General features: G+C 41.3%; 2 protein-coding genes across 7 annotated transcripts in view; one reads left to right on the top strand and one right to left on the bottom strand.

Moving 5' to 3' along the window:
* Positions 1 to 41: 41 nt before the first annotated feature.
* LOC135538200 (puromycin-sensitive aminopeptidase-like) lies at positions 42 to 21,087 on the bottom strand. Of its 4 annotated transcripts, none has more exons than XM_064964168.1 (23): positions 20,718 to 21,087; positions 17,660 to 17,750; positions 17,404 to 17,481; positions 17,079 to 17,200; positions 16,525 to 16,632; positions 16,004 to 16,204; positions 15,726 to 15,822; positions 15,588 to 15,621; positions 15,236 to 15,350; positions 14,889 to 15,053; positions 14,633 to 14,737; positions 14,401 to 14,461; positions 14,162 to 14,271; positions 13,969 to 14,032; positions 13,683 to 13,822; positions 12,402 to 12,536; positions 8,162 to 8,402; positions 7,549 to 7,691; positions 7,007 to 7,063; positions 6,478 to 6,585; positions 5,984 to 6,139; positions 2,465 to 2,512; positions 42 to 2,355 (listed from the first exon to the last, which is right to left on the bottom strand). In XM_064964168.1, exons 1-23 carry the CDS (start codon positions 21,009 to 21,011, stop codon positions 2,209 to 2,211), a joined length of 2,820 nt encoding a protein of 939 aa, XP_064820240.1. In that variant the 5' UTR covers positions 21,012 to 21,087; the 3' UTR covers positions 42 to 2,208. The 4 variants fall into 4 exon arrangements, with proteins under 4 accessions (XP_064820240.1, XP_064820249.1, XP_064820256.1 ...); XM_064964177.1 differs by having other exon boundaries at positions 17,666 to 17,750; XM_064964184.1 differs by having other exon boundaries at positions 8,183 to 8,402; positions 17,666 to 17,750.
* Positions 21,076 to 25,000, top strand: part of LOC135538244 (large ribosomal subunit protein mL45-like) — a 7,067-nt gene continuing 3,142 nt past the window's right edge. Inside the window, exons 1-4 of one of the 3 annotated variants that reach the window (XR_010455372.1) lie at positions 21,076 to 22,189; positions 22,732 to 22,933; positions 23,239 to 23,431; positions 23,895 to 23,993. Coding sequence is in view for 2 of the 3 variants with exons in the window: in XM_064964186.1 (XP_064820258.1) it covers positions 22,127 to 22,189; positions 22,732 to 22,949; positions 23,895 to 23,993 (380 nt within the window). In the remaining variant the exon portion in view is untranslated. Of the gene's footprint in view, positions 22,190 to 22,731; positions 22,950 to 23,238; positions 23,432 to 23,894; positions 23,994 to 25,000 lie in introns of all 3 variants that reach the window. The other 2 variants (XM_064964186.1, XM_064964187.1) reach the window with 2 other exon arrangements.

Genomic DNA, 25,000 nt, shown 5'->3' with positions numbered 1-25,000 from the left:
CGATCAAGGTACTGTAAACCAAGGTGAAAAGAATCTCATAGTGAAGGATATTACCACGTTACTTTATTGTACTGTATCTTAATTTCTGTTTTGGCAACACCAGCGTCACAGCCGTTCTGCCCAAAACGTTTTTTTTTCCTCTTCTCGGAAGCAATGTGACATTCAAAACGAAGTTTGACCAATGAGATGAAAAACGGAGTCCTTTTTCCCCCACCCACTACCCCAAAGCGTTGGACTGCAGCGTAATACTGCAATGAAAATATAACGGCATGTAAATCTCAGATATACCAACATCCCCCACCGCAAGTTTACACCTTGTGAAACAAAATGTAAAGACTGATTTTGCCTCCCACCATCTACACATCATACCCATTTTCTTTATTCTCATTTAGGTCAACTTTAATTATGTACAGCGTCCATTTCTATTGCAGTTTTTCCTAGAACCATTTGTAATCTATTTATGATCATGTATTTGCTTATTAGGATCATACAAAAAATTATTAAATTGTATTAAGAATTGTTAAATTACATAACTGGTTTCCAGGCATGCACACTCACACCTCAATCATAAATCAACTCTACTTGTTTGACATTGAAGTCTTTTTCTTCTTTTTTTTTTTTACTTTAATGAACACCAACTGTATTTTTAAACAAAAGCACAACAAAATGTTCCAGGGAAAGAGGGACAATTATTTTGATGATCTTCTCCGGTAAATGTTTTCTAAGCCACATCAAATTCTATATAGATATACTCGTTCAACAAGTCTGTGTAGATCTGTTATGAAACAATATTTTTACTTTGCAGTGGAATATCACCCACTTCAGTGTAATAATTATTGCAAACCACTTTACCAATTTAAGGCTTCAGAGTTCAATAGCAGTGTTAAGTAAATCCTATCATTTCAAAGTTCAAACTGGGCCAGTACATCATTAAGTTTTTAAACTAAAGTGTCCTGGTGTTAACTGCACTAAAGGCTCAAGTAGTGTTGTTTTACTAATTCTTAAGAATAAATGAACGTTTTTCCTCAACATTAAAAATCACTGCATCTTAAAAAAAAACAGGTTTTTGAAAACAAGATGTAATTTTGTATATAATGTGGCAGATGAAGAAACCATTTAATTATGCATGTTTGTCATTTGCCATACTATACATAATTCTGTAACTTTACCGAGGGCTGATAATACAGGCTAATAATACAGGGGGGTTGATGTGGGGAAGGTATGTATCAAATGCCAGAGTAGGATGATGGATGGAGGGGGAAGAGGGGCAGGTAAGGTAACGATGAACATCGCTATTCAGATTTGTGGAACGTCTTTGCAAGTATGCTTGCATTAAACAGTATACATGTAGTACCATGCTAGCGCTGCTCACCTTTTGTCCTAACCATTATTAGAGATGGAGATCAGTGCCATGAGTTCATTTAACTACCGCCAACAAAACATCAAACGCTATATTATCCCCATTCTGCCCAGCTGTGCTCTCACCCAATCACAACACCTGTTGGGTATAAACCAGCAACTGCGAAATGCCGATGGCAGGAAAAAAAGAAAATAATTTGTTTGTACAGAAAACAAACAAAGTGAACAGCAACACAGGATATATCATATAATTCATGCTTTTTTTTCTCCATAGAGTAGGAGCAGGTGATGAGAAAAATAAATTCACAGTTTTCAAACTACGATGCAAGGCTGTGTGTGTATGCAAGTGTTCATGTGTTGCGTGTCGTAACTGTATGGGAGTGTGAGTATGCACTCAGACTTGGTGTGCATCTCAAATGGAACCCTATAAAGTGCACTAACCAGGGCTTATTTGGCTCAAGTCAAAAATAGTGCACCAACATAGAGAATGGAGTACCATTTGGGATGCACCCTGGGATAGCCATTTCGCAAATCATATCTGGGAGTGTTAAACCCCATTAACCTAACTCATGTATCATCTTCCGATGGGCAGAATGGGGGTAACTACATTCCTTGTCAGACAAATGAATTTGCTTTGTTATTTATGTATAATAGTCTTTTCTTTTTCAACGCTTGGTTAAATTCTTGGCTTGTTTGTTGACGTCATCGTCGTTTGTATTTTTTCTTTTCGAGAAATTAAGCCTGCTTGGAGTATGCTCGCTCTCCGTCCATCTATGGACTGAGAAGGGGGGGGCCGAGGCAGCTATGATGCAGGGAGGTCCGCGCTGGAAGGGGGGGGGGCTGGGTTGTTCAGACCGGGGGAGCTTTGCGCTTCAGTAGATACTGGTGAATGTCGTCGGCGTCGCGCTTGAGCCAGGCGGCATTCAGGAGAATGTTCTCGCAGCACTGCTGCACCGTGCGCTCAGCCGCCGGCGCTTGGTGGCTCTCGAAGAAACTCTGGAAGACACAAAATGGCCGCGTTTAGAATTAGAACTACAGAAGTTATTTAACCATTTTATTGAGTGAGACCACTATATTAAAAGACGTATAAACCAATGATGCTCACCTTCACTTCAGCAGCCATTTTGTCAATGGCGAATCCATCCACAGAGAGCTGTGAAGATGGGTGAAAATACAAGTGAGTTGGCTTAGGTCATTGGGTCAAAGGCAAAAGCTACCAGTCTTCCATAATACATTCCTCTTATAATATATACAGAGCATTCAGAAAGTATTCAGACCTCTTGACTTTTCCACATTTGTTACGTTACAGCCTTATTCTAAAATTTATTAAATGCCCCCCTATACACAATACCCCATAATGACAAAGCAAAAACAGGTTTAAAAATATTTGCAGATTTAAAAATGAAAAACAGAAATATCACATTTACATACATGTTCAGACCCTTTACTCAGTACTTGGTTAAAGCACCTTTGGCAGCGATTACATCCTCAAGAATGACGCTACAAGCTTGGCACACCTGTATTTTGGCACACCTGTATTTTGGCACACCTGTATTTTGGCACACCTGTATTCTCCCATTCCTCTCTGCAGATTCTCTTAAGCTCTGTCAGGTTGGATGGGGAGCGTTACTGGTACCAGGTTTCCTCCAGACGTGACGATTGGCATTCAAGCCAAATAGTTCAATCTTGGTTTCATCAGACCCGAGAGTCTTGTTTCTCATGGTCGGAGAGTCCTAGGTGCCTTTTGGCAAACTCCAAGCGGCCCGTCACGTAGCTTTTACAGAGGAGTGACTTCCGTCTGGCCACTCTACCACAAAGGCCTGATTGGTGGAGGGCTGCAGAGATGGTTGTCCTTCCCCAGATCTGTGCCGCAACAATCCGGTCACTGAGCTCCATGGACAATTCCTTCAACCTCATGGCTTGGTTTTTGCTCTGATATACAGTTGAAGTCAGACATTTACATACACTTAGGTTGGAGTCATTAAAACTCATTTTTCAACCACTCCACAAATTTCTTGTTAACGCACCCATGCCGTTAGTGGGATAATTTTAGTCAACAACAGCTGAATTGCAGAGCGCCAAATTCAAATTAAATTACTAAAAATATAAAATTTTCATGAAATCACAAGTGCAATATAGCAAAACACAGCTTAGCTTGTTGTTAATCCACCTGGCATGTGAGATTTCAAAAAAGCTTTTCGGCGAAAGCATACCAAGCGTTTATGTAAGGACATCTCTCTCAGCAGACAAAACATTACAAACAGCTAGCAGCAAAGTAGATTGGTAATGAAAGTCATAAAAGCAATAAAATGAATCGCTTACCTTTGATGATCTTCGGATATTTGCACTCATGAGACTCCCAGTTACACAATAAATGTTCCTTTAGTTCCATAAAGATTATTTTTAATTTCCAAAATACCTCCATTTGGTTGCCGCGTTATGTTCAGAATTCCATAGGCTCGAGAGGTCAAGACGGGGCAGGCAAAAATTCCAAATAGTGTCCGTAAAGTTCATTGACATGTTGTTTTTTTTAATGATAGAAACATCAATCCTCAGGTTGTTTTTACAATATATAATCGATAATATTTCAACAGGACTGTAGCTTCTTCAACAGGAGAGAGAGAGAAAATGTCTGCTCCACTCTATTGGCGCATGCAAAACGCTGCTGGCACCCAGCCATCCAATGATGGGATGTGATATTTCTCGCTCATTTTTCAAAATAAAAACCTGAAACTATGTCTAAAGACTGTTCACACCATGTCAAAGCCATTGGAAAAGGTACCTGGTTGATATCCCTTTAAAATGGAGGGAAGGCATGCAATGGAACAGAGAGCTTTCAGGAAAAACAGCACTTCCTGTTTGGATTTTCCTCAGGTTTTCACCTGCAATATCAGTTCTGTTACACTCACAGACAATATTTTGACAGTTTTGGAAACTTTAGTGTTTTCTATCCTAATCTGACAATTATATTCATATTCATATTTGGGCCTGAGAAATAGGAAGTTTCATATGGGTACGTTTTTCATCCAAACATCAAAATACTGCCCCCTACACTCAAGAGGTTAACAAGAAACCTTCACAAGTCTGGTTCATCCTTGGGAGCAATTTCCAAACACCTGAAGGTACCACATTCATCTGTACAAACAATAGTAGGCAAGTATAAACATCATGGGACCACGCAGTCGTCATATCACTCAGGAAGGAGACATGTTCTGTCTCCGAGAGATGAACGTACTTGTGTGCGAAAAGTGCAAATCAATCCCAGATGAGCAGCAAAGGACCTTGTGAAGATGCTGGAGGAAACCGGTACTAAAGTATTTATATCCACAGTAAAACGAGTCCTATACCGACATAACCTGAAAGGCCGCTCAGAAAGGAAGAAGCCACTGCTCCAAAACCGCCATAAAAAAGCCAGACTACAGTTTGCAACTGCACATGGGGACAAAGATCATACTTTTAGGAGAAATGTCCCCTGGTTTGATGAAACAAAAATAGAACTGTTTGATCATAATGACCATCGTTATGTTTGGTGGAAAAAGAGGGAGGCTTGCAAGCTGAAGAACACCATCCCAACCATGAAGCATGGGGGTGGCAGGATCATGTTGTGTTCACAAAATAGATGGCGTCATGAGGAATGGACAATGACCACAAGCATACTTCCAATGTGGCAAAATGGTTTAAGGACAACAAAGTCAAGGTATTGGAGTGGCCATCACAAAGCCCTGACCTCAATCCCATAGAAAATTTGTGGGCAGAACTTGAAAAGTGTGTGTGAGCAAGGAGGCCTACAAACCTCACTCAGTTACACCAGCTCTGTCAGGAGGAATTGGCCAAAATTCACCAAACTTTATTGTGAGAAGCTTGTGGAAGGCTACCCGAAACATTTGACCCAAGTTAAGCAATTTAAAGGCGATGCTACCAAATACGAATTGAGTGTATGTAAACTTTTGACCCACTGGGAATATGATGAAAGAAATAAAAGCTAAAATAAATCACTCTACTATTATTCTGATATTTCACATTCTTAAAATATAGAGGTGATCCTAACTAACCTAATGCAGGGAATTTTTACTAGGATTAAAATGTCAGGAATTGTGAAAAACTGAGTTTAAATGTATTTGGCTAAAGGTATATATTAACTTCAGACTTCAACTGTTTACTGTCAACTGAATGACCTTCTATAGACAGGTGTGTGCCTTTCCAAATCATGTCCAATCAATTGAATTTACCACAGTTGGACTCCAATCAAGTTGTAGAAACATCAAGGATGATCAATAGAAACAGGATGCACCTGAGCTCAATTTCTAGTCTCATAGCAAAGGGTCTGAATACTTATGTAAATAAGGTATTTCTGTTTGTTGTTCTTCAGAAAATGTGCAAACTTTTCTAAAAACCTCTTTGCTTTGTCATTATAGGATAGTGTGTACATTGCTGAAGAATTGTTTTTATTTCATCCATTTTAGAATAAGGCTATAACGTAACAAAATGTGTTAAAAGTCAAGGGGTCTGAATACTCTCGAAATGCACTGTATACAGTGCCCTCTGAGGAGCTGAGGAAAATATGAGAATAAGAACAGTTAAACAATGCTTTGGAGAAAAATGTCTTAATGAACGGAGCCTTTACCTTGATGAGCCGTGATATGAGGAAGCCGCCCTGGTAGCGGTTGTGAAGCTCCTCCCAGTTGTCTTTGACAAACTTCCAGGCGGCTTTCCTTCCATGCTTACTGCTTCCGGCCACGCCCCCGATTACTGACACCGTGTCCTGGGGACGCACATCCTCCTGGGTAGGGGAGACAGAGGGGTCTTTTTGCCAATTTCCATTAATTCATCATGCTCATCCTATAAGCAAACTCCTATGACCAAAACAACTAGGAAGGCTACAATTACAAAACTAGTTAACACCAGTGTTAACAATTGCACCGGCTATATTCAAGAAAGAATACCATAAAAGCGAGACCAAAAGAACAAGGTGTAAATGGAACACCAGGTGTAAATAGAACAAAGTGTAAATATTAATGTTTCTAGGGATTTTTGTTTTGTCTTTAATATTCACCTGACAAAATAGCAGGCGCAAGTAACACACTCCAGTTGCTAGGGCAAGAATGGTTGTGCACATACCGAGAGGGCAAAGGTGAGGACTTTCTGGATGAGGTCAGGGGCAGAGATAGCTCCCAGCACTCTCTCTATGCGGTTCTTCTCCTCCTGCATGTCAGCCTGTTTGTGAAGCTAAAGAGGATGGGAGAGATTAGACCGCAATAATGTGAGAGAAAAATATATACATATTATACCTTTGTGACATTTATGTGACAAAATCAAATTATATCAATTGACTGTGATTAAATCTTTATCTGTCAGATTATTGGTGAGGTTTTAACGAGAGTCTAGGACATGGAATGAGCTGGTAATCCTGTTCATCTGACTGAGGAAATGTAATTGAAATCGTTCATGATACAATATATGACTCATGATATTGAGGAGGCTGATCTCCAACCAGCTGTCCTGGCTGGGGTGTATTGTCTCGGAACCAAATGAGCAGAAACAGGGAGGGACTAATCTGAATTTATCCAATAAGAAATGCTTGGTTTCGTCGCAAAACATTTTGCTATGGTGTGCACTAGTGAATACACCATTAGCTGGTGTGACTTACCTTCAGCATTGTGTCCAACGTGGCACTGTCGCCATGCTTCAGCACTGTTAAGTACACCTGAAGAGAAACAAAGACCATACACATGGGCATTCAATATGGTTTCATCACTTGATTTTACAAGCTTTTTATGTCTTTGTCTCATCATAAAACAGCATCTACTTCCAGTCATGATGGTACTAAATAACTATCATTAGCACTTAAATGATCTACAAATGAGAAGTCACTGTTTGAAAGTATAATCAATAACATGACTACAGGCCCATTGTTGAAATGTTGAACACAATTGATTGAAATTAATGGACAGGTGAAAGCAGTACTGAAGAAGCGTCACCTAGCCAACCAGAGGCATAGGTGGAGACATTATCAAATTGCTGACCAATCAAATCCTTTAAACATTCCCGAAAGTCATCAAGAGCCTAGGGTTAGAGGGCAAAGGTTAGTTTGGAATGGGGCCTTTGTTAACGTAACTACATGTTAAGAATACGTGTGTTTCTATAAATAAGTGTGTGTGCGTGTGTGTGGCGGGGGGCAGAACAGCTTACTGGGCTTCTGAGGTCTGCAGAGAGGATCTGCTTGCCTTCCACATGGTCTTTGAATCTCCGCCGGGCCTCCTCCAGCGTGGGCTTGTGTCCCGCCTTCCCCAGCTTCCCCAGAACCAGGCCCCTCAGCAGGGCATCCAGGTGACCTGAGAGAGGGGGGGGGGGAGAGAGGAGAGAATAGAATAACCAGGGGCCAGAGAACAGAAGGTGAAAGGAAAAAAAGCGCCAGTCAGTCTCAAACATGTTAAAAACAAGCGCTTTGATACACTGAACTTCATCCAAAAGGACAGAATTTATCTACTGCTAGGCAATCCAGGAGCCAGTAAATTCATACGTCACCAGCTCTGGGCTGATGCCCCTACTACAGAAAACACTAATTCCAAACCTGACCCTTAGCCCCTAACCCCTAAGCACTTGAGCAGATCTGAAAGGATCGTATAGGTGTCAGCAATGTAACAGAAAATAAATCCCACCAACCCTATCAAGAGTGCAACATAGATTGATTACCATCTCTCTTACACCTATCCAACACAATCAGAGCGACTTCAAGTGACTTGGGGCTTAAGGTTGAGGATCGACTCTGGAATAACTCGGGAGCTCAGTTCTTAGCTCTTACCACCGGCCCCAGGGGGCTCACCTTCGCCCTGCTTGCATTCCCAGCCCAGCTTGAGACCGATGGGAGTGAACAGGTCCCGGATGAACTCCTGGATCTCCTCGTGGAAGTCGGTGTGGGAGAGCAGGGAGGAGAGCACGCCCAGGTTGCAGCTCAGGTCGCTCCACACCGTGTAGTTGGGCTCGTTGACAAAGGCCTCCATCAGCTTCAGCACCTCCACCGTGCTGATCATGCCAGCGCGCGACTGATGAAGATGATTAATAGGATGAACATGGGGGACAAGAGAAGGAATGGGGGGGGTGGAGGTAGAAGGAGAATAGAAGAGGAAAATGAAGGAGCGGTAAAAGAGGAATAGACGAGAAGGAATATGAATAATGAAGGGAAGAGGTGAAAGAGGAATAGAAGAAGTAAGAGCAGGGGAAAAGTTAGTAAGAGTCACAGTATTGTGATGTTATGTACAGTTTTTGTAATTGAGCCCTGAATGGATGGGACAAAGCTTTTGAGGATTAGGATCCAGCCGGAAAACAAGTTGATTAGATTACACAGTTTATCTAACGTCTACAGTAAACATCTTCATAAGAGGCTTTGGTGAGAAAAAAGGCCAAAGAATCAATGCTTAACAATTCACATGACATATCTTAGTCGACGAGCTTAATACTCATGGGTACTGAAGGAGAAAGGAGAAGTATCGTTACCCAATCATAAGTTACGTTTACATGGTCACACAACAATAACATGTACAGGTAACTGCCAAAATAATGTAAACACGAGTAAATGAGGGATACAAAGTATATCGAAAGCAGGTGCTTCCACACAGTAGTGATGTGCGGGTTGATCCGTGGGGCAGGTTTAGGCTCATTAAATATTATATAGATGAAGGGCAGGTTGAATAAAGAGAAAATACATACATTTTTAATTTATATATCTATAGGCTACATTGAGGTTTTTCTTTCATTATTTTTAGGCCATCTGGCATTTGTATGTAAGCCTATAAGCTTTTGGGCCGAACTGTATATGCACCAAATAGCCTACATGCCAATCACCAAATACTTTTGGAAACGGACAGAAAAAGTGAATGTCGATCCACTGAGGAAAAAAGGAAAATGGCGGAGTTTAAATAAGAGAAATGCGGCAAAATGGAGGTGAAAATAAAGAAAAGGGAGGCCCAGAAAAGTAATGTTTGGGGCACTATACATATTCGACAGTCAACACAGGGAACTTTAGCCTACTGCTCAGGTGAATTAAATGGAAACTGAAATGTGGACACTGACTGTAGGTCTATAACCTCTCACGTCGCCTTAATATTAACTCCTGCAGAATTAATTAAGCATTTCTTGCAGCACCAAATGTACATTTTGAAATATGTGGAGAAATATGATATCAGCATCTTGAGAGAATGCGATTGCAGTTAGGGTAACAGCTGTAGATGTGCTCTCTTAAATCAGCATCATAAAAGCTGATCATAATTTCCTACCATGTAAAATATGCATCCAAGCCGAACTGAAAACTTATCAGAAACATGTTGGGTCGTTTTCATAGCTTTCTACTTCCTTCACAACCGGTCAAAATGACAGAAAGCTTGGGTGCCATGTGCAAAAAGATGATTGAGATAACTGGCTTTAAAGTTCCAAACCTTCATTGGTTTGAATGGTGTTAATTTTTTATCTTGTATTCTTCTGAACTTAACATGAATTGGGGTATTTAGAGTACTATATAGGTAGAGACCATTGAACAAAACAAGTCAATAACTAGATTGACAAAAATGTAGATAGAACCTTATTAGGGCTGAACCCATTTAGACGACATGGTCGATAGTTCGGTCAATAGGCTGTGGATTGATCAACCAAGATTTTTTGTACTCGAGCAGTCCCACACAAACAATTTTTTTAAATGGCACATGAGAAACCGGTCTGATTCACACCTCTGAGTGGACTAATCCATTGTGTTGGCTGCGGGGATGGCACACTAGTACATTTACCATTAATTCCCATAATTTCTAATCTACAATGTTTGGCTAGTTATTTCTGTTAATGCATTCAATATATTATTATTACAGTCTTAACGTTCTCATTCTAGGAGTGGGTATGTTTGCAGAGCTCACAACGTAGGCTACACTTCAGAAAAAAAAGTTTTGGTATATTTCATTCCATTTACAAGTTGTCAATTTATTCATTGTCCTTTGTTTGAAGCGCTACTGTCAATTTTGAGTAAGGACACGCACCTGATTACGCATAGAAGTAGGACTAGGACTAACTGTATCCTTATAAGTGATCTGATACCATTTCTGATTGTCTTAACTCACCATTCCTATGGAGCTTCTCAAAGTAATTTCTTTGCCTCAAACAGCAAGTAAACAAAGTCTGTTTTTTCATCCATTGAGAAAAACAATATTTTCCTTAACGTAGCTATTTGAACAATCTTTCCAGCTCTCTCCCTTTCGATTATCCTACCACTCATCATGAAAGGGGAAAGAAAGTAAAGCTTAGATCCGGTGGAAACGTCATAAAATATGCCTTCCAGATTACTACTTAGCCCTTGCGCAAATAGCCTACAGCTGTGTGTCTGGAGCTCACTGGTACAGGAAACTGAGGGCCCAGAATATTTTACACAATGTTGCAAGCACCAGCTTCCGGCTGTTTATACAATATTTCAAGTTCCTGGCAGACAGGCAAAGCCAATGTGATTTATAGGATTTTTTTTTTTAAATCAGGATATTTTCTACCTGCAGGTTGCAATACACATTTTTGGGCCTTATGTAGGCTATTTTTACATATTGGCAATATAAGTTACTTTTAGAATTGTATCATTTAGATTAAAATGTGCATATGAAAATCACAGGGACAACCTGAGGCCCAAGCTCTCGAAATAGCCTTCCAAAATGTCAGATTTATATATATTTTTAAATCAGAAATGCATCTAAATTAAGCAAAAATAAATCCTACACCCCTGTCAAAAAAAACATTCTGCCGTCTGACTGTAGCCTACAGTACAGCGTATTTCCTATATTTGCAGATTAGGGTCCGGCCCAAGGCCTCTTTTTTTAATACATATAGTCGCGTGCAGTTGCGGATGACCCACGCACCACTACCACAGATGTGGTTCCTGAGTTAATTAAGCAATTATCATCATGATGATTAGGGTCATGTATAAAAATGCTGGGCAGAGAATTCCTTTTGGCTACCACAGCTATAGACAGGTTGGCGAAAATGACATACATACGTACGATGCTAAACAACCAATCCAACTACGCCCCCATAGGATGACAATGCCCCCAGCCACAGGGAATAAGTAGTCACTGAACGTTTTCATACTCATCAAACCAATGTAAACCAGGTCTGTCCAACCCTGTTCCTGGAGAGCTACAGTCCTGCAGGTTCACTCCAACCCTAAACTAGCCAACCTGATTCTAATAATTAGCTGGTTGATAAGATGAATCAGGTTAGTTACAACTGAGGTTGGAGCAAAAACCTACACTGTTCTGGCTAGTGGTGGCCCAAGTGGGGAACCCTGACGTAAACCATATGACATGGCTCTCTGTCACCAGATCTCAAACCAATTGCACTTATGGGAGATTCCGGAATGGCACCTGAGACAGTGTTTTCCCACGACCATGAACAAAACACCAAATGATAGAATTTCTCATGGAAGAACGGTGTCGCACCCTCCAATAGAGTTCCAGAAACTTGCAGAAGCCATACCAAGGTGTATTGAAGCTGTTCTGGCTAGTGGTGGCCCAACACCCTATTAAGACATTTTCATTTTTTTACTTAACACGTATTTTTCTTAAAACTGCATGGTTGATTAAGGGCTTTTATGTAAGCATTTCACTGTGGCGCATGTGACAAATACAATTTGATATGACACTTTATGTTGGGGTTTCCTGCACAATTACAACATTGAGCGGCTAGAGTTTATTTTAGGGGAAGCTTTGACCCTGGGCTTCCTCAAAAATGATCTGGTTATACACGAAAGGGTGTGTTTCTTTGCTACTGTAGCGCTAGACAGATGGGGCCTTGCTATATGGAAGAGGAAAGAAGGGTTCTGTGGCAGAAAGGATGGAGAAAAAAAAGTGACTTTCAAGCCATTCACTGAATATGATTGTTACAGGAACTGACCCTTTCCCTGTCCATGACTGACTTTATATACAAGCACCATAACCATACATATCCAATTTATTATTGAGCTTTAGCGTCGAGCTAAAGGGCATGTTGGTGTAGTGTTGACGGTAGTCTGTGCCACTCACCAGGGAGAAGAGGTCGTTCTGCAGGCCCAGACGGTCAACAGGCAGCAGGGTGAGGTCTCTGATACCAGGCAGCAGGCCCTCCAACATGGCCGAGCTGTACTGGATCCTGTAGAAGCCTACTGTTCCTGGGTTGATCTATAGGGGGAGGAGGAGGACAGTTGAACAGCGGCCAAAGACTATAGCCTTGTTGCCAATCTGTTTTCTTCCACTACTTTTGTCAGCGTCATGCCAAACCATTTGCGGTTCCAAACTTGTTAGCAAAAGCAGAAAATAAATCTGCCTAACAAGCAAGTGTGGAAGAAAGCCTTTATATGCTTGAGTGACACCCACCCAACAAATAAACAAAATTAGGTTCTATTCTAGCCACAAAAAGTGCAGCTTAGCATTAAGGAAGAGATACTTTCTATCCCTTTGATCAACTCCGTACATAGAGCAGACTCTGTTCTGAATGGCACACTCATAGTTTCACTCTCCCTACCACAGCCTTGGGCAGTGGTTCCCAACCCTTTTCAGTCACTGTACTGCCAAATGAAATTCGCTCTGTCCGGAGTACCTCTGAAGTATCCACTTGTGCATTTTAGCAGTAGGCCTATGGTCTTATGAGTCTTATCAAGTACCCCTGTGGATAGGCCAAGTACCCCTAGGGGTCCTAGTTCCCCTGATTGGGAACCACTGGCCTTGTGGATCCTCTTTAGCATTGATAACTAGATAGGAACTAGCCAGGCTATGATCCTACTCAAGCAACTACTAGTCCCAATCAAGTGGTTATTCTTTAATAGTTCTCAGTTCCTCAAACTTACTTTGACATTAATGATGTCCTTTCAGTGAACAGCAATTTATATTGTCCATTCACAAATCCTGACCCTCTAGTGACCCCTTCAATATCCATCTGTGTGAACTTTTGACCCCTTTCAAAGACCTTCAAGGGTCATCGTTTCCTTAACTTCTCGTCCACCCTTTTGGTCAGGTGATTGGTTTACTGAACTCCCAATGATCTCCCACCCGTTAGTAAACACTAAACAGACTCAGAATCATGAATGTTAAGGCCCATTCACAAACGTTTATAATTCTCCAAGCATGCAGACCTTCAAGGTCATCAGCATTCTTGTATCCATTACGCTTTTATTAGGCAGATTTCTATTTCCCTAAACATGCAACTCTGTATAAGGGTTATAGTTCAGATTATAAGGGTTATAGTACAGATTGTAAGGCCTCAGGGCTTGGTTTTCAACTCAATTCTATATTAGACAGCTGTAATAGGTGGAATTTTGTTGTCATCACCTTGACCCACTGGTCAGGGCTGATGTTGTTGATCGTGATGGTGGTCTCTGGGCTGTCCAGCAGCACCTTGAGCTTGGTACAGCCGGGGTCCTCACCCGTACAGATACTGATTGGTACCATCCAGTTAGGGCAATCCTCACCTGGTGGATGATTGACACAAGCAAGACCCAATGAGATGGAGCAAAGTAGGAACTTTGTCTCAAATAGCTAATAAGTGACAAGTAGTGAACCAGCGATTTGTACTTGGCTTTTTTGTGTGTTGATTTATTGGAAAATATTATCTTACCATTATGTGGTCCACTGGCACAGAATTTCTTCTGAGATATCTTGAGGATGCGATCATCCCCTTGCTACAAAAACAAAAAGTATTTGATTTAATACACAAACTGCTATATCCACAACAGAGAGATCTCCTCTCACAGGACATAAAACAGTAAATTCATATTGTCCAAAGACAATTTCCATTGTGGTCTATTTACCTGCTCCTGGTCCACTACGATTATAGGGAAGCCCATCTGCTTAGTCCAGGAACTCATCACCAGGGCGATGGGTTTCCCGCTAGCCTGTTCCAGACAGTCCCATAGGTCCTCTGGGAGAGGTGGTGGGGAGAGAGTTGGTCACCAACCAATTACAACGCTCAAATAATAATCTTGTTATAATGGACAAGACATGTCCATTATAAATTCATGAGAAATTATAGGAGACTTGACAGTGTTACCTGTTGCTGCATTTCTATGTTGGAACTTCAACAGATAGGAATGCATTCCTTTCCTGAAATCCTAGAGACAGAAGAAACAAATAGGTTTACAAAAGAAAAACGCCCGAGATGAAAATATACAAATACTTACCAGAGACACTTGTTCACACAATACCCTTTTAGCTAGTATATGAAAGAGAGCTAGACTAATTAGTGGACAACATGGCAGTGTGCCTGGGCAGCAGCTCCTCACCTCGTCTCCTATGTAGTTGTGCAGCATACGGATCACAGACGCTCCTTTGCTGTAGGATATTGCATCAAAGATTTCATCCACCTCCGACGGGTGGCCCACGTTCACCTGCAGTCCAGGGGATCAGTCAGTTCATGCTTTCAAAACGCAGTACGAGGGTCACTTTCATCTGATAGAGATAACTCACGTACATTCAAATCTACTGGAAAACTTTGGTCCAGTACACACACAGAATCTTACATATTTAAAGCCAACACACCTCGATGGGATGACTGTTGTCCAGCGCATCCAGGTCCAGGGCGCGGGTGTAGTCGGCAGACACAAACTGTGTCCAGATGTCGTAGTCAGGGAAGCAGTGGTCCACACAGAGGTACTCGATCCATGATGCAAAGCCCTCGTTAAGCCACAGATGGGTCCACCATTCCTACAAGGAAAGGGGCGATCATATTGACTAAATCCAATTCAGGACAACAATGTATACCCCAATGCAATTGAAGAATGTTGTTCATATAATTTTATCTTCAATAATGTAATGTCCTTCTGTCATTGATCAGGAGACTGCTTTTAGTTTCTACATAAGCAGTAAAGAGCGCAGTGGTCGTTTACCATGGTGACCAGGTTCCCGAACCACTGGTGAGCTAGCTCGTGTCCCACCACCAGGGCTACCCACTGCCGTGAGGACGAGCAAGAGTTCTTCGGGTCAATCAGCAGCGCCGTCTCTCTGGGAAACGAGGTCAAACAGCGAGGTCAACTCGAAGAAAAACCAGCGCAAAAGCGATTCATTTCACACTGCCCCTAGTGGTAGCATGCATTAACACAAAAATACATTGAATATAAAAATCACATACATATCCCGCTAGTGGTAATCAAATAATCTTTTTGTGGAATAACATGACTGGCAGGCTAACTGTGCATCCTCTCATTAGTTGCAAATTTAGCAACATTACTTTAGATTTACCTGTAGGTAACAAGGCCCCAGTTTTCCATGGCACCTGGGGGGGGGGGGGCAGCACCAAGCGTGTTAGATCTTGACTATAATTCCTATTTTTCCATCACAATATAATAATTGAAAGAGAGTCATATGAATTCTACTTACCAGCAGCAAAGTCAGCGATCGCTATTAGATCAATTTTAGGCAATGGGTAAGGAACATTGAAGTAGTCGTTGTAGAAAGGTAAGGTCTTTACAGCAACCTGTGAGAAACATGGATAGAAAAAAATAGATATCATTTCCATTTTACACTTGACGCCAATAGATTGTTGTGCTAGCACAACAGTCATTCATCAATATGACAAACAGTCATAGTGATACATGACTAGTATTTTGTACTGGTCTAACCATTATCCAAGTTTAAAAGAAGTAAAAACAACTCACCTCTAGTGCAAATTTCCCTTGTTCCGCCTTTCCGGTAGGCGTGTAGACGCGTACGGTAACGCCATCCGACGATTGGCCTTCTACAAAGTCGTATTCGCCGATGACGAACGCTACAAGGTATGTGGACATAATGGGGGTGGTGGCGAACTTCACTTCCAAAAGGCTGTCATCTTCTGGATGTGGCTTTCGATCGATGACATTCTGTGTCATTGAGGACAAGGGCATATTAGTACGGACAGAAAATGTAATCAGAAAGTCATAGGGTCAGCAATGCTTTTGAAGAATGAGCTCATAGCCTTTAACAGTCCACAGGGCAGACATCTTGGAAAAACATACTAATTCAGTTGCATTTTGAATGCCAGCAGACTTACTCTTGTAGCTAGATGGGGAGGAAAAGCAGTGACCCAACAAGACTATCTTATGTTACATAAGCCAATGTTAGCAGAGCGCAACAACAGAGTAGCGAAATGTGACTCAAGCTGTTTGGTGTCCCCAGGCAGAAGAGTTAGTGTGACACGTACCATATTTGACAAGGCTACTCGGTCCTTGGGAACTATCAGAGAGATGTCAAAGGTGGCTTTGATAGCTGGCTCGTCCCAACAGGGGAAGGCCCGGCGAGCGTCCGTGGCCTGAGGAGAGAATAGAGGAGAAAAGACCATGGGAGGTTAAGCAAAACAGAGTGGACAACACGTTTCACAGCGTGTTAGGTCAGGCAAACATCCTGGAGGGTGTCTGATGGCTGCTTTATAATAAAGCTCCTCCAATGACCTCTAGTAAAAATGAAAATAAACAACATGCCGTATATAGCAGCTGGACATGTCATCATCCCCCCCCACATTTTTTCTAAAGATAAGACATTGAAGTTGAATTATCAAGAATCTCCAACAATGGTTGCTAAAACATTCAGCCTATAGCCAGGGTGTGACAATCCTCAAACATTGGGGTCAAATGGCAGTCACATTCCTTTTACACTATTTCAACATGGGTTAAGCAATCAACTCTGCTGCCTAGAGAATCGGTCCTCGTTATGGTAACAGAAGTAATGCAGGACAGGAGGAGCGCCTAGTTACTGTACCTCGAACTGTGTGACAGCAGCATAGCGGATTTCTCCTGCAGGAGTTGCATATTTACTTCTGTAGAAACCTTTCATTTTGTCATTCAGCTCCCCAACAAAGTCAATCTTCAATGTACCGGATCCTGGGAAACAGGTGCAAAAAAATCAGCATGTGTTTATTCAGCCTTTGACAAAAACAAACCTCTTATTGTCGTAACTACAAACAAAAAGACATGGCATGGTGTCAAACACCAGGAAGAATAATTAATGGCAGAGAGTGGAGTGTTCATTAGAACCCTAAAAAGCACTGTAACCATTCTGGTTAACGGCGAGTCCTTCAACTTACCTTTCTGTAGAGCACTAGGGAATGACAGAGTGACTTTCTCGTCCTCATTTTGATAGTTGAATCCTGTAGCGTTAATTTCTAAAGAGAAGGAAAAAAATGCAAGGCTGATATTCGCTGCCATAACACACGAAAAGAATATACAAACGTGCCTAACAAGCCTGGAAAGCAGGTCTAATCAGGAAATAGAATACATTAAATATATAATAGTTTGTCTATATTTAAGACAACTGTGAAAAAACTATTGACAGAATCTCACCCTCACCTTCCCCTCCCTCTGGTACAAAGGATGCTGTGATGATGTCGATGTCAGCACAGTTCATCACAATCTGATTAGTTGCCAGGTTAACCTGGAAAAACGACAGAAACACAACTACTAAGTAAAATCGGGGACTAGCAGACCCTTGTATAAATACCTGGGATGACATAAGAAAGCCATATTTTTAATTTGTGTAAAAAACATATATATTCATTCTAGAGTCCCTCAACGACAATACTACCTCAATATAATACTTTTAAACTAGGATGTTTTTTGTTTTTCCTGCCATAAGCAAATCCACTATAAGGGTAAATCTAATCTGTTATGTGTCAGACAGCAGCGATAGGGATCAAACAACTTACAGTAGGCCAAGCAGGCTAAACCTACAGTGGCTCAGTGTCACCGTGAAAACATTGTGGCTTGTCAGGGAGATCGGAACGGGAGCAAAAGATGGTTTGGAGAGAGAGGGAAAGAAAGAGACACCCTGTAGGGCGTCTGACTAGAATGCAATGTGATAGCGGTCGACGTCCGACTTATTGAGGGCGGAACGCAGCAGCACACTCAGATGCAGCTTTGAGAGAGTAGGCTAGTCCCATTTATTGACGGTTGGGTGCTGCTGTAGTTTATTTTGATACTCAAATCGAGAGCTGCGAGGTTGTAACCGAGAAGGCAGGGATGTAATTATAGAGCGCGCTCAGTGATGGCACGGTGCCGCGTCGCTATGCGTCTCGTTGGCTATTGTGCGGTTATCTGACAACTTCTAAATCATGTTCTGGCTTTGTCATTAACTTGGCTAATGAAATTATAGCATGTGCATGCAAATAACAACCATGCAACTGACAACACAGCCCATGTATTGCAGTTGAAATTGCCCCACTTGACAGCCATTTGTCACTTAAACGCTAAGAGTAGCCTAATCTTTCATGTAGCCTAATTTCCTTGGAAAATGCTGTTCATCAACTACGTACAACAATGTGCCATCCTCCTATGGATAGACTACCAAACATAGATCAGTTGCACATAGATAACCATACAGTAATCTCTTAGATTTAGACAATGTGTGTGTGGAAAGTACTAAAATAGTTTAGCCCAGCAAGTGTCATTGAAACACAGCCAGTGTTATGTCCACATGATGACTAGTAACTTGTGTTCCTAGCCTGTGTTCTGAGATGAAGATGGTGTATGCAAACATCCGAGGGCAATATACGCACCATATTCGGCACCAAATATGACATCCATTAGAAACTAATTAAATGAAGCAAGTCTGTAATACACATGTGGTGTAGTATTAGGGATGGGCAGTTAACATATATGTCAACAGATCGCAACAATGCCTAATTCATCATGAACATTACAGATAACAAATCCTAATTGCCCCACACAGACAAAATGTACAAAACATTATGAACACCTTCCGAATATTGAGTTAAACCCCCTCCTTTGCCCTCAGAACAGGACCATTTCGTCAGGGAATGGATTCTACAAGGTGTCAAAAGAGTTCCACAGGGATGCTGACCCATGCTGACCCAATGCTTCCTACCGTTGTGTCAAGTTGGCTGGATGTCCTTTGGGTGGTGGGCTATTATTGATACACACGGGAAACGGTTGAGCATGAAAAACACAGCAGTGTTGCAGTTCAACACAAACCGGTGCGCCTGGCATATTTTGTCTTGCCTATTCACAATCTGAAAGGCACACATACACAAGCCATGCCTCAAGGCTTAAAAATCCTTCTTTAACCTGTCTCCTCCCCTTCATCTTCTACACCGATTGCAGTGGATTTAACAAGTGACATCAATAAGAAATAACAGCTTTCACCTGGTCAGTCTTGGTGAATCCAGCGGAAAATAAGCTGGAGACAATTATTTCCAAACTGCTGTTCGTTGTTGAAACACATTTTCCTACTTCAACCAATCCATTTATAATTTGTGAAAACTGTCATCATTTGGCAATGTTTGTGTATCCCCTCAGTTAGATACATTTTATAGGCATTTATTTATTTAGGACTAACAGGAGCTTGTGATGCGCACTCAGCACGCCTGTGTGTAGGGAGCAGTCAGAACGCAATTGAGTGAATGAGACATGGAGGGGAAAGGGAATGTTGGGAGAGAAACGGTGTGATGTTTGGCTTGCTTTCTTTGTTGTGTCCCGAAAGTCAAAAGTTGTCTTTAAGACAAATGTTCGGGTAGCCCAGGCACATTCCACCAAATAGTTAAGTATATTTAAAAAATAATAATCTATGGTTAAAGAGCGACCTTTGACATTGGTTTGAGAACTCATGCCCATCCGTATGTAGTAATTGGTTAACACCATCAACATACCAACAGGCAATGATTATGAATCATTTAGCTAAATTTGTCGTGCATATCATCAAACAAGATTAGTTCTAGATGTTACACGTCACGGGTGTTGTGAATGTCTAGTGTTTTGTCATTTCGTGGTCTGCTAGCAACACGCTTGCAAAATAGGTTATAACAGAGGCGGAAGCTGGGCGGTCTTCTCTAGTAGGAAGACATTTGCTAGTTATGATTTAGCAAACATTAGCTTAGTTAGCACTAGCGCATGTTAACTGGGTGCGCTGGCATGCAACTAACGTTAGCATTTAAGCTAAATCCACATCTTTGCATTGACGTTGATCATACTATACATTAATTTCAAGTGAGAGGTAGTAGTGACTTAACTCGTTGTCATTTTTGCAAATCGTTAACTGGCTAACGTTAATGTGCTTACCTATCTAACTAACTAGTATTAACAGTTAACTAGCGAATGACGGTTCAGCTAGGTAACGAGTTACTCTGGACAGTACCATTCAGGGCAGGTAAAGTGCTAATTTATTTTCAACCTAGCTAAAGTGAGCTAGGCTAGCTGTTTGCCACCACTATCAGGGGCTAGTAGATAACGTTAGTTAGGAGTTCGCTAGCTAACGTTAGATGACTAGCTAGTTAGCATTTTGCCGTTCGCCATTCGAACGTTGTAAATTAGGCAAAATAGATTACACATGGGAGTCCCCGCCATGCTCAAAGTACTATACAAATTATCTTTCAATTACTTCACCTACCTTCACAATCGCCTCTAGCTTGCCCTCGAAAGTGAAGTCGATGAGGTCGGGCTTCAAGCACAAGCCGTAGTTGACCGGGTAGACGTCAGTGGGCAACCTTACGAAGGGCCTCCTTTCAGGCATGGTGTCTGTATTTTGTCTGGTAGCGCTTGCGAAGACGGTGCTGCTGTGTATTACTCTGAATTTGATAGTTCTGAAGTCCTGCAAAATGGGATTCGACAACAAAACTGGATCTTGGGGAATGACTCGTTTTACGAATGACAGCGAAACCCGACGGCCGAGAACCAGCAACATAAAATCCTTAGCTAGAAATGTTGCCAGCTAGAGTCCTCCCCTCTCACTTCAAATCCACCGAAACAACGTGTGTAGGAGCGCAGTATGACGAGAAATAGCGTCATCGCGTTGAAGCGGAGGACCACTGAAACAAGGGGGTGTATTCAACATTTTTGGTTTTTAATTTGTTTGTTTGTCAATTGCTGTCACTTTTTTTCTCCAAAAATATAGCTATATGTTATGTAAAATTTTTGACATAAATCATAATTGATAATTATATGCTTTCTGTTTGTGGCATTCCTTATTAGTAGTAGTAGTAGATAGTAGCAGAAATAACAACAATGAATGAAATAATCTGCACTCTGAAAATAAGTAAGAATTTGCATCAACAACAGGTTGTTTACCTTGTTATGTTGTGAACGTTTTTATGGTTGCCTAGTAGTGAGTGTGTGTAAATCACTTATGGAAACCAGTAGTCAGAGGGCTTAGCTACTCACATGGCTCATGTAGGTCATTGCAGATATCTCTCTATCAACTATGTGTTGTTTGCTTAAGAATCCTACTGCTGCCAAGAAGACGTGCACTGCCATTGCAGGTGTTCGAAGTAGCTGCTGCTCAAGTCATGAAAAAGCAACCAATTTAAGAGACAATTCCATCACCTAAACGCATGTAACTCTTTATTATCTGTGTCCAACGGCTAAGCAACTGGTATTGTAGCCTGCATCCATAAGAGCCAATTTATGCTTGATCCAAAAATGTGGTCGGATGTGTATGGATGGTGTGTTGCAGTTGCGAAGCCAAGCATAAATTGGCTCTCACCATAAATGCTGAATGGTCTATGCAGACGTTGGAATGACCATGTTGCACAGAAGGTTAAATGTTGGGCCACACCTTGTAGACAAATCTTAGATTGTTGGTCTTCTGATCTATACAGCTTTGATCTATAAACCAACAATAACTGAAAGCAGATTCTCAAGATAAAAAAAACTAAACAGTAATAGTTTATATTAAAATGCAGAGCAAGGTGGAATAGCCAAAGTGACCCCCAAAACGTTTCCAGAAGAATCGTAACAAGGCGCAGCACAGCACAGGTTTATTGTTCTTGAACACACCTCAAACTGAGTCTGACAGCAAATATGGCGACGTCCATGAGAAGGGCATTAATGCCTTTGCATCGGATGAGATTCAGCAATTTGAAGGTATTATTTTAGAGAGTTTTGATTACATTAGCTATAAATTACACATAATTTATTGAAATATTGACTGCTCAGCCCCAGAAAATGCCACCGAAAGCTGTAGGTTTATAATCAGCAGTGGATAGCTAAGTTAACCTAGCTCAACCCAGCAAGCAGATCTTTCTGGAAGGTAACTCAACTGAGTTTTAAACCAGTTTAGCTACCTTGCTAGTCTATACTCATTAATCAATCACCGTAGCCAACCTAAAATACATACAACTTAATAAGATGTCATAATTGCATTTTATAACAGTTTACTTCAGTCTCTTTGACTAGCATTTTTGTATTTATTTCCAAAACCAAGTTGTTTGTTCAATTTAACGCAGAAACGAAAATGTACTCGAATGTGCCATCATATTATGATATCAACCATACAATAATAACGATGTGCAAATCTCTAATCTCCATGAATTGCAAACCACATTAACAAATTATGCTATAACCTTTATGCATAGACTGGTACTCCATGACTTCTTATCTAATCCACCTGCTTTTCCCTCATGCAGAATGCAGAGGCTTCGCTGGAGGTACGGTATCCCCTGCCCTTTGTTGTCCCGATAAGGACCAAGAAGTGCTACTTCGTTCCCCCCGCAGTGGGGATAAAAGGAAAGGCAGCAGCGTCGGCAGATCAGGAGGCCAAAGCCAGAGCGGCAGGTGTTGTCCTAAGGCAGGAGTACATGGAGAGAGACATCAACATCGCCCGCACTGGTACAGACCTGTTTATGTGCGTATACACTTTTCAAAATGTCAGACAGTCTGACACTACTGCTGATTACTGCATATCAGCAGTAGTGTAAGACTGACAGCCATTTTGAGAAGATATGTTGTAGACTTGTTCTCAAAGCGAGCTAGACCGGTACAGTATCAGCCATATGCATTATGGTTATCTTAAAGTTCAAACCTTCCGTTTGTTGTACACAGAATCAAAGTTAAGAGGGTTGCCACTGTTACAATGAAGCTTATAATATACGTAGTCACAATAACCAATATCTCTCTCCTTTCCACTACCACAGCGGGAGTGTTTGACCCCTATATCCCCCCAGAAGGTGATGCTCGTCTCTCCAGTCTGTCGAAAGAGGGCCTGAAACGGAGCACAGAGCAGATCAGCTAGCCTCCCAGCTAGCGTGGGGCAGCAGGGTAGCCTAGTGGTTAGAGCGTTGGACTAGCAACCGAAAGGTTGCAAGTTCGAATCCCCGAGCTGACAAGGTACAAATCTGTCGTTCTGCCCCTGAACAGGCAGTTAACCCACTGTTCCTAGGCTGTCATTGAAAATAAGAATTTGTTCTTAACTGACTTGCCTGGTTAAATAAAGGTAAAATAAATAAAAGCGTAAGACAGTCTTCCTGGGTCACACTCTAACATTTATATTTTTGTAGGACATTGAGCGATCATTCCTTATCTTTCATACACACTCAAATACTCCCAGCTAGCAAAGACTGTCTGTCATGTACTTGTTAGATATTCTTACTCTCCATTAGACTTAGACTGAGTACCTATTTGTCTCTTATATTGCATTAACGTCTTTGGCGTTGAAACAAACCCGGTCACACTTTAAACAAACGTATAAAGGTTTTATAGTCCATTCATGAAAGCCTTATAAAGGGTTTATGAAGGCTTACAAGTTGTAGGTCGTTTAAAGTGGGAACACCAAACCTTCTCTCCACTGCAGGATACGCAAGATCAAAGAGCATGACGCTGAGTTCACCACAATGGCATTCCCAGTGAAAGCTCAGGAGATCTTCGTTGACGCGCACAACGCTCTCACACAGTAAGAGATACACTCACTCTCATATGACCCAAATCAACTGCTCCCTATCCTGCTTACACTCTTGGCTACCAGGCAAAGATGATCTGTGAAAGGGGTGGGTGGTGTCCCAAGTTATTCCAGTGAGGCATTTCTAATGGAAGTGAGATAGTGACTCACTGGTCATAATGGATATATTCCTTTCACTGATATAGCTTGCTGTGAAAGTCTGTTTAGGCTAATCTTGTTTGTCAATCTGAACTACCTGATTTGGTTTAGTTAAGGCTTGGTCATTAAGAAAATGCAGCGGGGGGGTTAATATGGGTGTCTTTTGTGTGTTCGCACATGGTAAGTGTTTGTACATTCACTCTGCTAAAACAGTACACAGTTAGTCACTTGGTCTTCTAGATAACTTGAAACAGTCTAACCAGGTCTTGTCTTGAAGTCACCGAGGCTAGCTAGTGCTAGCCAACTTCTTTTGCCAATTAGCTTCAGCTGACTAGTGTGTCCGTGGCGAAGTTGATTTGACATTGGATAGCCTATCTCTGGGGCTAGTTAGGGATCGTCAATAAATTACACAATGTAAAGGGGACTATATTTTCATATTGCGCATCTTTTAGATGTCTCAAATGCTTTTAATATTTGTATATCAATTTCTACAATTTATAGTTTGTTATTGAAATAAAGAGCTCTTGACATTTAAAATGTTGTCCCATGTACATTGCATTCGGAAAGTATTCAGACCCCTTTACCTTTTCCACATTTTGTTACATTACAGCCTTATTCTAAAATTGATCATATATATTTTTTTCTCATCAATCTACACACAATACCCCATAACGACAAAGCCAAAACATAAAAATAAATTGAAATTGAGCTCAGATGCATCCTGTTTCCATTGATCATCCTTGCGATCTTTCTACAACTTGATTGGAGTTCACCTGTGGTAAATTCAATTGATTGGATATGATATGGAAAGGCACACACCTGTCTATATAAGGTCCCACAGTTGACAGTGTATATCAGAGCAA

Source organism: Oncorhynchus masou, chromosome 5 (assembly GCF_036934945.1).
Source record: "Oncorhynchus masou masou isolate Uvic2021 chromosome 5, UVic_Omas_1.1, whole genome shotgun sequence".
NCBI classification, from domain to species: Eukaryota; Metazoa; Chordata; class Actinopteri; order Salmoniformes; family Salmonidae; genus Oncorhynchus; species Oncorhynchus masou.
This window is presented reverse-complemented; position numbering and strand designations above follow the sequence as displayed.

Excerpts from the sequence above, each read along its gene's own strand:
- LOC135538200 (XM_064964168.1), bottom strand. The coding sequence starts at position 21,011 with ATGTTGCTGGTTCTCGGCCGTCGGGTTTCGCTGTCATTCGTAAAACGA. Across the intron at positions 17,482-17,659 it reads AGAGGGAGGGGAAGGTGAGG|AAATTAACGCTACAGGATTC; the intron begins GTGAGATTCTGT and ends CCTTCTCTTTAG. Across the intron at positions 7,692-8,161 it reads TGAGCCCCCTGGGGCCGGTG|GTCACCTGGATGCCCTGCTG; the intron begins GTAAGAGCTAAG and ends CCCCTCTCTCAG.